At 34.9% G+C, this 16280-nt stretch overlaps 1 protein-coding gene across 1 annotated transcript; it reads left to right on the forward strand.

Moving 5' to 3' along the window:
* The first annotated feature begins 833 nt into the window (after window positions 1-833).
* Window positions 834-3602, forward strand: LOC108218749 (transportin-1). The gene has a single exon (XM_017391841.2). The coding sequence runs from the start codon at window positions 834-836 to the stop codon at window positions 3600-3602; it is 2769 nt and encodes a 922-aa protein (XP_017247330.2).
* The last annotated feature ends 12678 nt before the right edge of the window (window positions 3603-16280 follow it).

Raw genomic sequence — 16280 nt, forward strand, 5'->3', positions numbered from 1 at the left:
TGTATATATATAATATTTTGTATCGGGTTTTTATCGGGTTTCGGGTTCGGATCGGGTTTAAATCGGATTTCGGATTTCGGGTTTCGGGTCGGGTCTCGGTTCGGAATACCTGAGATCCAGATCCAAACTTTTTCGGATCCAAAAAAAAATCCAGATCCGGATCCAAATCCAAAAAAACGGGTTCGGGTAGACCCAATCGGGTCGGAACGGGTCGGGGGCTCGCCTCTTCCTTCGGTTAATATCTCTATCTCTCATGTTTATGCTCTTTCTTTCTTCTGCCACGGTTGCAACCGCCGGGTCTCTGCCACCGCCTGTTTCTTCCTCTTTCCGGCGACCACCATAGCCCCGCACCAGTTATAAATTAGTGGGTATAAAGCTTAATTTCTCTTTGAAAATAAGTTCTATATAAACGTATGTACATATGTGTGCTTGTATGTATATAAACTGATTATATGCTTGTAATTGAAGGTTGATTGAATTTTTAAGATTGAGATTGGTATTAGTAATTGTAGAATTGAATTGTGTGCTTAATTGATATTTGAATTGTGTAACGAGCAAGAGAGACTGGACTTATATAAGAGTTGGCTTAGCTAGTCCACTACCAACCAGCCCAATTACAGCTGGGTCCGTTTGGGCCCAATTGAGTTTTTATGCTATATTAACAGTATTCTAGAAGAGGAAGAGATCACCGAAGAATTAGTGTCTTTCTCGTCTCTTTCAATTTCTGTATTTTCGATTCAGTACTTCTTAATTTGTTATGTTTTGTATTTCCTTGTTCAGCTTATTTTGAGCACTTCTTCCTTGTTTCATCAGATATTAAACTTATACAAAGCATGAGTTTCCATGATTTTCCTCAAGTAATTGATGGTTCTTATAGTTCAAGTCCTTATACTGGTTTAAAAGAGTTAACAAGCTCCCAGGTTGGTTACGAATGGCATCAGAGCGAGCGTTCCTCCGATTTGACAGTGATGAATTTGGTGTCTCCTGCATCATGCTATCCAAGTGCATATTATGTTCCCCAAGATGAGGTCAGTAACCCTAGATTGTACTATTCACACGAGTATGAACCACCACCTACAGTTACACCAAAATCATATGCTTCTAACCTATGTGGATATCAGATGTTTGATACAAGTTCAGAAAGAGAGTATGTTTTTGCTAATGACAATTTTGACACCACTCGCACGGTTGCTTCACTCTATACTCTCACATGTCATACCCTTTCTACTGGCCAACCTTATTACGCTCTTGAGTCAGCAAGTCCATTGACAACTCCTTGTTCTAATGTTGCATCTAGCATTGAATTGATTTCAGTTCTCAATAATCATGAGTTTGGTGAAGAACTTACGAATATAAATGAAGTCGCGAATGGTGTTTCCGTACTTGTCAAAACTGGTGGTTATAAGGAATGTGGAGATGGACGTAGCACAGTTATGGGTGGAAATGACGAAGATAAGAGATTAAGAGGAAATCTTTTAGAAAATAACATCAACTTAGGAGAGGTGATTAAAGATGATAATAATAAAGAGAACAAAGTGAAAAGTGCTGTTGAAGAAATTGAGAATGACATTGATGATGTTATTGGTGATGGAAGTTTAACAGATCCGACTAGAACTGTAATTCGTTTGGAGAAATTGACAAATACCTTTGATTATTTGTTTGTGATGGACAACTTTCAAATACATCAAAATTCAAGTTCTGTTACAGAGTATGTTGAGGATTTTATGCATATTAAAAACAGGGCTGAGTTCATTTTTAAGCGCAAATTTGATGATGATCTTCTCTCTTACTGCTTCGTTGAAGGCTTGAAAGAAGATTTTCGAGATGCCTTGGAATTATGGGCACCTCGGACTCTACAAGAGGCTATTATTTTGGCTAGATATCAGGAGTTTTTGCTTGAAGAAAGCTCAATGGTTGTTAATGTAGAGATGAAATGTGATAAGTCTCAGTTTTGGCAGCAACTTCAACGTTACTCTCAGTTTCCTGATTTCAATAATTATCTTGCTTTTATCTTCTCTCGCGCTCAGAGTACGTCTGTGGAGGTCCGACAAGCAGCTGGCTTGCTTTTAAAAAATAACCTCAAAAATGCCTATACAGCCATGCCTTTGGAAAACCAAGAGTTTATTAAATCAGAATTGCTTCCTTGTTTGGGAGCACGAGATAGGCAAATCCGCTCTACTACCGGGACCATTATAAGTGTACTTATTCAGCTCGGAGGTGCTGCTAGCTGGCCTGAGCTGCTCAATACTCTTGTCAACTGCTTGGATAGTAACGACTTGAATCTTATGGAAGGTGCTATGGATGATTTATCCAAGATTTGTGAGGACATTCCTCAAGTGATGGATTCTGAAACACCTGGATTATCTGAAAGACCTATCAATATTTTTCTTCCCAGACTATTCCAGTTATTCCAATTCCCACATGCGTTATTAAGAAAACTGTCGGTGGCCTCGAATAATCAGTACATTATGTTGATACCAAGCGTACTGTATATATTTATGGATAAATTTTTGCAAGTTTTGTTTATTCTTGCTAATGATCCAAATGTAGAGGTCCGGATATTGGTTTGTGCAGCTTTTGTTCAGTTGATAGAAGTCTGTCCTGCATTTTTGGAGCCGCACTTGAGGAATGTGATTGAATACATGCTGCAAGTCAATAATGACCTTGATGATGCAGTGTCTCTGGAAGTTCTTCCAACACTAATGCATGTCGAGGCTAAGTTGTCCACCTCTGATGATGAGACCTGGAAGGAAAGGGAAGCAGCAGTTTTAGCTCTAGACGCCATAGCTGAGAGTTGGCTTAATGATCCTTATCCTCATCTCTCTCAGATTGTTGCTTTCCTCACCCCTCTCTTAGACGACAAGTTTTCCCTGATCAGAAGCATATCCTGTTGGACCCTTTCACGTTTCAGCAAATTCAGTGTTGAGGGTATTAATCATCCAGAAGGTCATAAACCATTTGACAAGGTCCTTGTGGGTGTTCTGCGAAGAATATTAGATACTAACAAGCGGGTGCAGGAAGCAGCTTGTTCAGCCTTTTCAACTCTGGAAGAGGAAGCTGTGGAAGAGCTGCCACCACGATTAGATATAATATTGCAACACCTTATGTGCGCATTTGGGAAATATCAGAGGAGGAACCTTAGGATCGTGTATGATGTTATTGAAACTTTGGCAGATGCTGTTGGAGGGGACTTAAATCAGCCTATGCATCTTGATGTGCTCATGCCACCGTTGATTGCTAAGTGGCAGCAACTATCATATTCAGACAAAGACCTATTACCACTTTTGGAGTGCTTTACATCTATAGCACAGGCACTGGGTACAAGATTCTCACTATTTGTTCAGCCTGTATCTCAGAGGTGCATTAACATCAGTCGTACTTCACGTCATATACCTTGGGCAGGGACTGAGGTTTTTGCTAGTGGCACTATTGAATGTGAAGAAACAATATTTACTTGGGTTCAACAACACAACTATCTGGTTTCATCCATTGCCAGGAGGATGGCTTCTGCTTGGTATTGGAGTATCGTGAGATTAGTATTTGATCCTGGAGATTTCATTTACTCTCATCCTGGAGATTTCAGTTGCTGTGAACATCCTTGAGGACAAGGATGTTTTTAAGGGGAATGGATTGTAACGAGCAAGAGAGACTGGACTTATATAAGAGTTGGCTTAGCTAGCCCACTACCAACCAGCCCAATTACAGCTGGGTCCGTTTGGGCCCAATTGAGTTTTTATGCTATATTAACAGTATTCTACAAGAGGAAGAGATCACCGAAGAATTAGTGTCTTTCTCGTCTCTTTCAATTCCTGTATTTTCGATTCAGTACTTCTTAATTTGTTATGTTTTGTATTTCCTTGTTCAGCTTATTTTGAGCACTTCTTCCTTGTTTCATCAGATATTAAACTTATACAAAGCATGAGTTTCCATGATTTTTGTTAGGTCCAAAGTATCGTAGAAGGGGGGGTTGAATACGATACTCACTACAATTTAAAATTCTTTCGAATCTTGCGGATAAATAAATTGCAGTCCTGTAATGTGTTTCGTGTTCCGGATATTTATTGGGTCGGTTTCTGAGGATATGAAAATATTAAACCAACACACAATATTTTCCAAGGTATATCTGTATATTGATAAATACCTCGAAGGGTGCTATAAATCCAAACCCGAAGGTTGGCTACAATGGCTACTACTACTTACACTCACAAACCCTAGCTTCTAAATATATATATAATACAAAACTAAGCTAGAGTTTATTTGTGTGTAGTAGTGTGCAAGGCACAAAGCCATTCCACCATAAAGGTGGTGAAGAGTGTGTTACAAATGATAACAAAATCCATGGGTATTTATAGGCTTGTCACTAACTAACCCTAGTTAACTTCATCAAGCCAAACTTGCGCCACTACAGAACTTGCGCTTCCAGTAACTTCATGCATGCCAAGGAGAGTAAATTTGACTTAGAAAATATATACAAGTATATCCAAGTGGCTCCTCAGTTAAAGGAAATGGCGCCACTTAGTTATATATGTATATATATACCTAAGTGTATCATGAACTTGCGCCTGAGATGAGTTGGCGCTAGAATACTCACTCTTCTCTCTCCTGGTTAACATTTTAACCAACTTGCGCCACAGTTGTACCTGTATTGCCATGACTTAGAATATTTCTTCACAAACACAAAGTTGCGCCAAGTATAGTTAGGGTCAGAGGCGCAACAATTGACCAGAATTGGTCAAAGGTTGCGCTTGACCTAAACTTGCGCTCAACAGAGGTATACAGAGCCATGCATGTACTTCCCTGTTCTCTCTCCTACGCCACTTAGTTTTTGTTTAAGCAAAAACAAACTTGCGCCCCTACAGTGGAGACTCCCCACTGTTATCACTCCTTGGACTTCTTCCAGGTCAAATGTTGCGCCATGTATGCTTCCAGTGTGTTCACAGTATAAATGACTTAGATAAAAATCATTCACAAGTGTAATGTCTTGTGTGAAACCCTACATGCACATGCAAACCCTAGGTTGCCCTAGACATCTGACATCATCACATGCATGCATAATATATATAATATAATATATTATGTTGTTATTATATTAATAAATAAAAATATATATAAATATACACACACATATATATATTTTATTTATATGAACATATAATAATATATGTACATATATTTAAATATATTCTCATATATTTAAATATATATAATATATAATTATATGTAAATACAAATGTAATATATATATAAATATATATAGAGATATATATAGTTATTTATAAATATAAATATAAACATAAATATATATAAAGAAAAGTATATATAAATATATACATATATATAATATTTATATAAACATATAGTAACATATATATACACATATATTTAAATATATTCTCATATATTTAAATTACCTACTTATATATAATAAGCGTAAGAGAGATAATTTGGTCGCATGGTCCTTTGGTCTAAAAGCTTATCATCCGTTGGATCGTATATTGAACAAATAAGCACCGTTAGATTAGAACAAAATTAAATTCTGTTTTATAAGGCAACTGATATCTACTTGCATTTTAATTCCTTTTCTGAATCCAAAATAAATTCTGTCTTTCAAGTGTTTTTGATTTTTTTTATTAAATCGCATTATAATAATTCTAATATAAAATACATTTATATTAGAACACATATTTTTAATCCCTTTTCCTAATCCAAAACAAATTATGCCTTCTACTTGCATGCATGTTTATGATTTATTTTTTTAGTCAAAAACAAATTACAACCAAAATCTTCGAAACATAAAATTTGTCAAGATCTTCTATATAAACTACTTGATATCAGCCTCATATTAACCCCATTCTTGCGTCTTCTTCTTCAAAGATTTTAACTTGGAAATCTCCCGATGTTTCTTTTGGCCTCAATCTTAACAAAGTTTGCAACGGTTCTTTCTTCCCCAAACTTCTCCACCAAACTCACAAAGGTAATTAGCTTCTCTCTTTTTTTTACTGCTATTTGATAAATTGCTATGTATTTGTTTTATTAATTTTTTCTGTTTGTCTAAATTATATTGATTTATTCAATTTTTCGTAGATAACGACATGGATTTGCATGACGAATCAAATAATATGAATGAAAAATGGAGAATTGAACGTAACTACGGTACAGACTACGTCAAGAACAAAACAAGCAACAACAGGAACCATGTAAGTAAAGTTTAGAATGTGATATGTGCGACATCAAAATTATTGATCTCTGACATGAGAACAATACAGGTAGAGCAGTAGAACAATCAATACACCAATTCTTAATGAAATTAGGTACTTACTCATCAGTCAGTAAATTACTCCAGATGATAGTGTATTGTGTAAATTTCATTTGAAAACCTATGGTCAGTGTATTCTTAATGCAAATGTGTTTTTGAGTTTTTAGTTGGCAAATTAACTTTCCAGTAGGAATATTACCGATCAAATATAAGTGAACTTGAAAAAAATTTTAAATTATGGAAAACTTATATTTTGGATTCAATTCAACTAAAATTTAGGATAAATTCTAAACTATACGAACATCATATAAAAATTATATAATTTACAACAGTTCTGACTATGTTTATTGGGTTGTTTACATATGGATTTATAGGCCTCCTTTAATTATAATATGTAAAAAAATATATATTTTAACATTCTCATTAAAACATATATATTTGACCTAATTTAAAATTAACTATTTGAAGAATTTATTCAGCTGCTAAATAATTTTTTTATTTAATCACGTTATTCTATCATAATTTTACTTTCAATAAAAATTAGTTAAATCTAAAATATAAATCTTTATTTGACTGAAAAATTTTAATTTATTCTTTGTAAATTAAATTATTTCACACCATCTAAAATATATTCAAAAATTCATAACTAATTAAAAAGCACCCGTGCCTTGCACGGGCTATAAGCTAGTATATATAATATACATATAACTATGTGTAAATATAAATATAAATATATATATAAAGATATATATAACTCTCTCTAAATATACATATATTTATGCACATAATATAATATATATATACACTTAATTATATAATTGCTTATGTAAAATATAAATACATATATTATATACATATATATTTATTTAAATATACATACATATAAATATACATATACATATGTTTAAAAACATATATACATATATATTATATATATTATATTTAATTAAATATACATATATACATATATATAAATATATTTGTACATATACAAATATATAAGTGCACACATATAAAAGATAGGTCACTTTGGCATAGCTTGCAGAGGCTAGGCATTTGGCTTTGCTTGGCTTGACTTGGAACAAATGACTTGATATGACTGGATCAATTCTTCGATCGATAAATACTTTGCAAAGCTCCGTACGTGCTGACGCTTAGTGCACTGGTCTGGTTCACAAGCGACTAACACTGAAGTTAAACATTGTACCTTCTTTGTCAACAAACATTGATCAGTCGGTTCCGGGTTAGTTTATGCTTCAGTTTGTTGATTATAAATAACCAACCAAGATATATAGAAATATCTTGCTTCAGGGGTTGCACTGAAATCTTTCGAGTACTTGGACAACATCTTCATTGCTTCCACAATCTTGAATACTTCAATCTTTATTCTTCACTGAGGCATGAACATATTAATGAACTTCTTCCAGTGAACTTATTCCTTCAAGACTGTAGATGGCTTCTTCAACCTTTGTCTTCGTATCTTCCGATTCCGGTGCAGGCGTAGTGTTATTTACTTGTCCTGTTCTATTGTTGAGTTATCATCCCTATGTAACAGATAGGGTTGTCTTTACATTTAGACTTACAATCTCCCCCTATTTGTTTGTTAATCATAACAAGCAAATCCTTTGGAGGATAACTCAACTAACACTAGAAAAAGTAAAGTCCCGGACTAGTAAATAATGCTACAAAGTTTCTGGATCATATAATACATTTCCAGATTTCATGAATAGAAATAACAGATGTGCATATCACCTTTATTTCTCTGGCTCTTGCTTACCTGCCAGATTATCCTCATAGTCTGTCTTGAAGAAAATTCAAAACATTCTATTATGCAAAGAACAATCAGCAGCTTCATTGAATTCTTCAGTGGTAATGAATAAGTTCATGTCTACCACTTACTGAAGAATAGATGTATCACCTTATACTTCTCCTCCCGTTACCTTGATCAGGTTCCCCTTAGTGATAAGTAGTTGTCTCCCCTTAGATGAAAGATCAATCCTCCTCCTTAGTTGAAAGAAGAATCTCCCCCTCAGTAGTACACAGCTAAAGAGTAGTTTAATCCCCCTTAGTTGTAGACAACAGAAGAAAGCTAACTTACTTTTTCTTCCCCCTTTCATATATTCTCCCTCTAAATATATTCTCCCCCTTAGTTGTGGAATCCTCCGAGGATATGTGGTATCAAATAGGTCAAGGAACGTGTACAATACTTCCTGTACCAAAAGATAATCTCCCCATAGAGAACTAAACAACGCTAAAGCTGGGGTCGAAGAAAGAGTTCAGAAGAAGGGTTTACTTTGATTGGGTTGGTCCCTATGCTGAAAGAATAGGTTCCAAACGGAAAAGTAAGGAATAAAAACTGACATTCCAGTAACAACATCCACTTTGTCTTTAGGTATAAATTTAGTAATTATTGGGTGTCTCACTAAAATGTTCTGCAGGTGTATCACTCAACACTCAATTTTCTCTCGGTTTTTGGGTAAGGGTGTCACTCACGAGTTCTGTAAGTGTATCCCTCCACACAAATACTGAGCTTCCAAAATGCTGAGTACCTGCAAGAAAATCACCTTAGCCACCCTTAAAGGGGGTCACCGGTGGTGCAATGGGAGTTCGTAATTCCCAGTCCCTGTAGACTCATCAGATAAATCCGAATCATGGTCCACAAGTTGCCAACCACTAAGTGGCTTATCCAATTAAGGATCCAGAGTTGTTTGATCTGGGAGGTTAGACAAAGGCATAATTATGGCAAAGGCCTAAGTCCTCCTCAATGTCTGTGAAGACACTTGATTCAAGAGAATCATCAACCATAAGTTCACACCGTGAAATGGAATGAACCGTAGTTGCTTCCGTCAATTCTTTCAACAACTTGTGAGCTTTCAATACCAATTATTATTATATGTACCTCACAAGTGTTTCACTCTTCTCAATTTCCTATGTGTTTGCACTCACTCATGCTCACATATTTCTCATTCAGATATCTAACTGGTTCTTCTCAGAATCTCACCAAGTGTTTAACTCTCAGTGTTTGGCTCACAGTGTTTCTCTCAGCACTCAAAGTATGGTCTTCTGTACCTGCATGAGAAAATCACCATAGCCCCTTCAAGAGAGGTCACTGGCGGTGCAATGGGGTTTCGTAAATCCCCGATCCTCAACTGACTCATCAATAAATTGACTCATAGTCAGAGAGTTGCCGATCTCCTATAAATAGGAAATCCATTCCGATTGGATCCAGATCTGTTCTTATCTGGGGAGGGAGACGAGAATCCTGAAGATTTGGCAATTGAGATCCTCGTTTCCTCCTTACACCTGTAAAGGCATCAACCATCTTATCTACCGTGAAATGGTAAATGAAGAAGTTGCTTCTGGAACAAAACGTTTAACCTTACTGTGCACTCTCTTGTATTGTGTCCATAAGATTTTCTGTTTAGGCTCTTTATCAGAATGATTACTGATGATGTGCTTGACTCAATACAAGATGCTCTGGCTGACGAGCGAATTTCAATGGACTCATTCTATTGAGAGAATGATTCCAGAGACTGTATTATTGCCTTTTCAGCTCTATATTCTTTTGAGAGAATACAGATGAGCAACAGTTACCTCAGGTTTGAAAACACCTTTTCTTCTTGAGAGGTAGAGCTGTGGGTACACTATCCCTCACATCCTTATTTGCTGCAACAAGTACAGTTTCTCCCTCATTGACCTCTAGTCTAATAAGTTCCTTATTACTCCAGGGGAAAAGTTGGGATGTGTTCTGAATTTGGTTTTATAGTCTGGGATAAAGATTGTTGGTTTTCAACCTTATGACTATCTAGGAAAGCCAAGAGGCTGAAAAAGTTCCGAAGAACAGAATGAGATATAAATGCACTTTAGAAAATCTATGATTTTGAATGAAAGCAATTGCATTTAATCTTTTGAGGAAAAATGAATCAGTTGTGACTGTAAAATTATTTTCATAAAGAATGACAATCACAACCGATGAAAGAATTAAAGTTTTCCATTAAAAACTGGTTTGAGTACGAGAGTCTGAATCTATGCATAAAAGGTTTAAATGAACTTGTCTTTGAAAAAGACACAGACTCCTGTTTCTCACTACAATTTAAAAAGGAAACAAGAAAATTTATGCGCTACAGTGTATAAAGCATTCACCACAATAATAAGTTAAAAGGCCTCATACTAGCACATCGTCAAAACAGACGCTGCAAGTGACAAAGATCACCAAGTACACAAATACAAGATAATAAATGTCTCGTCCTATGCCGCTACATGTATAGATGCAAAATATTCTAAGAAGTATTTATGAAATAGAGTAGTGGATACCAATTGTTGAAATCAATTGATAAGAAAATTTCTTTGAAGAAACTCACCACTCCAGAACATAAATATGAGACAGAATAAAGATTATGTTGTCTCCCTTGTACTCAGAATATTAAACACCTAAAATATATTAGCACCAGTGGTTTTAAGAAATATGCAACAATATTTCACCAGTGCCAATACATCACAATCAATACACAAATAAAATATCAATAAAGCATCAAAGAAAGATACCAATTAACTATTTCAAAAATGAACTAATCATGCTTCTATTATTCTATCAAAGTCAATCATGAAACAAATAAGCATATAATTGTCATGGATCACAATTTAACTAAGATAAAATAATAATTACCTACGCAATATCATATAATTATCAGATCAGCATATAACAACTAAAATCATGACAATCATACAAAGATATTCGCAAGCCCGAGGGAAAGTTGAAGAAAAGTTCACGAGTCTTACACAGATAATCATTAAACACAAGTGAACTCACACAACTCCTCGCAGAAAATATTAATACTTAATATTAGTGATCTACATATAAGCATGCAAAAATATCACTAATACTATAAGTATCACAACTAATGCAGTTAGACATGAAACAAAATATCAATTAATAAATCATCAAATATCTAACACAAATAGTTATGCTTCAAATATATACACTAATATAAATGGATTCAGCCTAGAGAGAATCTAAGTAACTCCACAAATACTAGTATATCATGACTAAATTCTAACTAGATTCAAACTAGATACCAATTACTGATACAAGTCACAAGTCTAGAAACGAATAAGTCATGCTTCAGATTTTATACCTATAAAAATGAATTCAACCTAGAAAATAATCCTAAGTATGTTCACAAATACAGATATATCACAACTTGATTATGACAAAGTTCTCTACTAGATACCAATTGTTAAAGAGGTATAGATCAAGAAAGATAACATAATTAAGTCATGCTTCATGTCATCTCTAATCATTTAAATCATGAACAAATAAGTCACTTAATTGTCATGCAACAAAATTTAAATAATTTGAAATAACAAATACTCATGCTAAAACATATAATCACCATCTAAGCATGCAAATCAATAAACATGGCAATCATATAAAATAGCAAAAAGCAAGAGGTACTGGATTTTAAATAAATTCACAAGTCCTATGTATAGACAATTTAATACTCATGAATTCATTTAAGAAATACGATAGACATGCTCATGAAAGAAGTAATACCTTATAGAAAATATAGTATGTGATCTACTTGCAGTTAAGTAAAGTGATAAGTTGAATACCTCTGAGACTTGACATTTCAGTTGATGTACCTTTTATTGTACTGATCAAGTTCAGTGGTTGTTGGTTTAAGTCTTGGCAGGTCTATAATCTTCCAAAATGCGCATATTCAAAAGATTCCTGACTTCCTTTTATTGCCATCATTCTTTAGGCTAACTAGTAGACCATAAAGAATTGCAACTTTCCAACAAACTCATCATATCACTAATCTGCATTCACTTAGCAATTATCTTGCACAAGTGACATTAGTCCACATATAATATAATCATGGTATCACAGCACATATAGTCGTATTGTTTGTGCCTTGTATCATGAGAGGTAATAATTTGGATACCAAATATGACTCTAGCAAACAGATATTAAAATAATATGCTAGTCAGAAGTCATACCATGTCTGTGACGATCATCAGGTGTTGAATAGCAACTCATAGAGAGCTGGTGAAGAAATAGGTATACAAATTCCGTTGGATCTGCAACTGCAAAGTCCTTGAAATATTGTATGAATCTTCATCTTCTAGCTCACTGTAATATCCTAAACCCCAGTCTCGTCAATGGTGCTTTAGTTCAATCATGAAGGTCGTTGAGTCCCCTAAGATGTAGAGTCCTGAACTTGAAGATTCTGTTTCCATCATCTTCATAACCTTCTCCTTTGTAGTAACTCTAAGCAACCAAATTGGCTTGTCCCTCGTAACAGAGCCAAAACTATCCAGTTGGAATATGAATACCCGACAAGTACTAAGTACTGAATTGTCTTTAGGTCAGGGTATCAGGATCCGCACAATCTGCTTTACAACTTGATTGAGATCATATTGTTGTGCAATCACTCAATCTGGATCCCTTTAAGAGCTTCTGAATCTTCCTCAAGTTTCACTTCAGATTGAAACCCAAAGAAACAACATCCTTTCACAATAGCTCTCCTAGTCTTCACTTCACCATTAGGAACATTTAAGAACTAGAATCCGGGAATGATATAGACTCAAACCCTTTGTCTAAGCAGATACATTCTTGATATGTCCTGTTCATCTTCAATGTGGTGTTGAGTTTGACTAGTGGATCCATCAAATGCTCCCCCTAAGCTGTTGCTGGGATCTCCTTAATAATCCTTATCCTTGCAAAGAGATTCTGCTTGGATCTGAATCATTATTAAACCAATACAATCACCTTTAACAGCTTGGAGCAAAGTGTTGTTCAATCTCTTGTCCAGACTTACAATCACCTTCTGTTGATTAATCACAATCACCCTGTAGACTAAAGACTCCATTGAGTAGCCGAGGAAAATATTCTTTGAGCTTCAAATGCATGACTTGCAAAGAGGCATTTTCCTCCAAACACGTACCAAGAGTTAGTGTTTGCTTCTGATTGGCCACTGACAAGAATGGTGTCTTTCTATATTTATCAATGATCAGGGTTCATCTTGATCAACCTTCATTTGTGACGTCTTGTCTTTCGAACACATACGAACAACACGAAAGAATCTAGAGTAGTCAATGATCATCGCAAAAAGATATATGTCTCTGTTTGCAGACATGACATTAATTAGCTGATCCATAGAAATCTATACGTATCATCTGAAGCGGCTCAGTAATGTTGATCATATCTTTGCTTCTGTGCGATGCTCCTTCGACTTCCCTATTTTGACATAACTCATATCCTTCATCCAATTTGAATTCCAGATGAGGTAGTCCTCTCACCAATTCTCTTCTTACGAATAGAAAGAGCTCCTTGTTTTGACATACAAGTGCGAGAGCTTCAGATGCTATAGCTAACACTTATCTCATGAAGCTTTACTATCGAAACAGCTCACTCCATCTTCAATTGAAGTTACATATTAGCTACGAGCAAATTCAAATCCTTCCTGATTTGAGATAAAACACTATTCCATGAACTGACATAATGTCCTTTGTCAGAGAATAGTCTGATACTAGGAATTTGTGTGCTTTGACTCTTCCAAGAAAGATATGCTTCCATGATGACATTCCATGAAAACAGGCATGTCCCGCAAGAGAATCTTCGTTGTCATCTTTCAAAGATTATTGACGGAACTGCTCACATGATCACATTTGCTAACAGGGTACTTTTGGAGATTCATATGATTTCAGCTACTCAGCAAACAGAGTGCACCAAAAATCATATGGATCATATGTAACCTGCAATCACAAATGGAAAGAGTTCTATGGTCCCCAATCATAACTGGGTCCGGATGGATTAGAGATTTTTTCTTTAACAGTGGTAACAACAGAAGCAACCTTAACATGCTAATTCTTATCTAGACATTGCCCTAATGTGATTCTCAAACATGCTTTTCTAAAATTAATGCAAGTACAAAGACATGCATTCATGACATGAAAATAAGCAGACATGATGTTGAATACACATGGCAAACAATCAAAGATAAGACAAGAGCAAGACAGGCAGTTATGCAATTCAGAAGATTCAGTACTCTCTACTTAAACCAATTAACACAAGTGCAACAGGTAGCAAGTAGAATTACAGATATTCAATAATCTTCTAAGAGCATAAGGATCTGATTCCAATCTGTTGTTATATGGCATTATACTATCTCTATTACCTAAGTCAGTTTTAGATCTAACATGAAGTTCTAAAAGTTCTACTGACACAAGGTAGACATTCCATCATAGAACAAATAAATTCCTTAACAAACAATTCAGATAAATAAGCAAGTCTAATTGTACTAGGGAATCTGAAACAAAGTGTTTTAACAAAGTTATACATGCTAGGATCATAACCCCTAAAACTAAGAGTCGTGTTCCAAAGGAAAGCTTCTAATCTCACCATTGCAAATAATCAAATCCTAAATATTCATACATATGTTAAGAATCTGCTAAAGACACATGCACAAGATTATCATCAATCCTAGTTACCAGAACAGTGATCTAGCATACTAGTTCAACATTATCTATTGTGATGCTATAATGCTTGTGCTTGTGTGTTAAACAATTCTACTCAGAGATTTATAACATGCTTTGAATATAAAGAAATATGTAATGCATAGTTAGAAAGAATTCGTACCTGAGATGTGCGAGTTGAGTCATCTTCAGAGAATGCTAGGATAACCAGATAACCATAATCATCCTTCTCATCAGCAACTGATCCAGCTCACACCTTTCCTAAAATAGCATAAGAACTTGTTGTGATGTTTCTTTCAAAACATCCACTTGAATTTCAGACAAGCCCTATCTTCCTTGTTTGTCGAGGCTTCAATATATATAGCAACTCTTCTTTGCTAAAGATACCAATCAATATTGTGTGTACTGACCAACTCAGTTTTCAAACAACCTGTCGAACTGAACCCCGAAGAGTCTCCACTTGAAACCAATGGCTTCCATCTGAATCTTGACATGACTAAACCTCTCAGACAGTGTTATGCTAATCCTTGAAGTTCTGTCCTCACATTCTTCAAAAGTGTTAACTTTCGTCGACTTGAGCTTCCTCAAATTCAGCAGTTACAAACTCTTCTGTTCAATCCTAAGGTTCTGACATAAATGCACGAAACTGATTTGGTGCGGTATTAACTCGATAATTATATCCTTAAACCTCCACAGTTCTCTGTCTTTGGTTCAGCTGATTCCAAATAGATTTAGCATTGGTACAATTCACTGAGTAATTGTATATCCCTGAATCACTGCGTTAGATTGAAATCCCTTGAAGATTCGTCCATAAAAACTTCACTTTTCCTACTACCAGTGGTGCCATTCAAATTTGACATTCCGAGCCCTGGAAAGATGCTTCACTGCATATGTAGCAAATTCCCATCCTGATCTGGTGATCTCATAATCAAGTCGGAGTAATTACTCAGATCAAGGCCTGAAATATCTTTTTCAAAATTCACTGTCAGTAGTGTCCAATCAGTCTTCAATAGAATCTTCTTCGAATCACAATCAGCTTTGTCGAACATAGAAAACTGCTTCCAATAATCCTTTGAGAAATCAATTGGATTGGGTCATCAATGTACTTCCATTACCGGTTCTGAGAATCTGGTATTTGAAAGCCCGGTGTTTGTCTTGTAATCTGTCATCCTGATCTGTCTCAACTAAATGTCAATTTGATTTGTCTTGGAGTAGAATAATCAAAAAGGTTACGGGACACTTGATTATTTAAACTAAGTTTAAATTATAAAGAAAATAAATTTAAAAATAAGTTTTAAAAGATGAAAGAAAATAAAGTATAAAATAAACTTAGTTAAATCTATAAAGTAAATTTAATTATATTTAAAAAATAAATTCAAATAAATTCATAATAAACTGAATAAGTTTAGAATAAATTTATTTCAAATTCATTTAGTAAATATATTAAAATTTATTGTATAAATTTAATTTTTGAAAATATTCAAGTGTCTCGTCTCCAATTAAATCATAGCTTCCAGAACAAATGAAATTGAACCCTTGAACTTGA

The sequence above is a fragment of the Daucus carota genome, chromosome 1, assembly GCF_001625215.2.
Source record: "Daucus carota subsp. sativus chromosome 1, DH1 v3.0, whole genome shotgun sequence".
Taxonomy (NCBI): Eukaryota; Viridiplantae; Streptophyta; class Magnoliopsida; order Apiales; family Apiaceae; genus Daucus; species Daucus carota.

Bases quoted from the DNA above. Each gene is read 5' to 3' on its own strand.
- LOC108218749 (XM_017391841.2), top strand. From the start codon at position 834: ATGAGTTTCCATGATTTTCCTCAAGTAATTGATGGTTCTTATAGTTCA.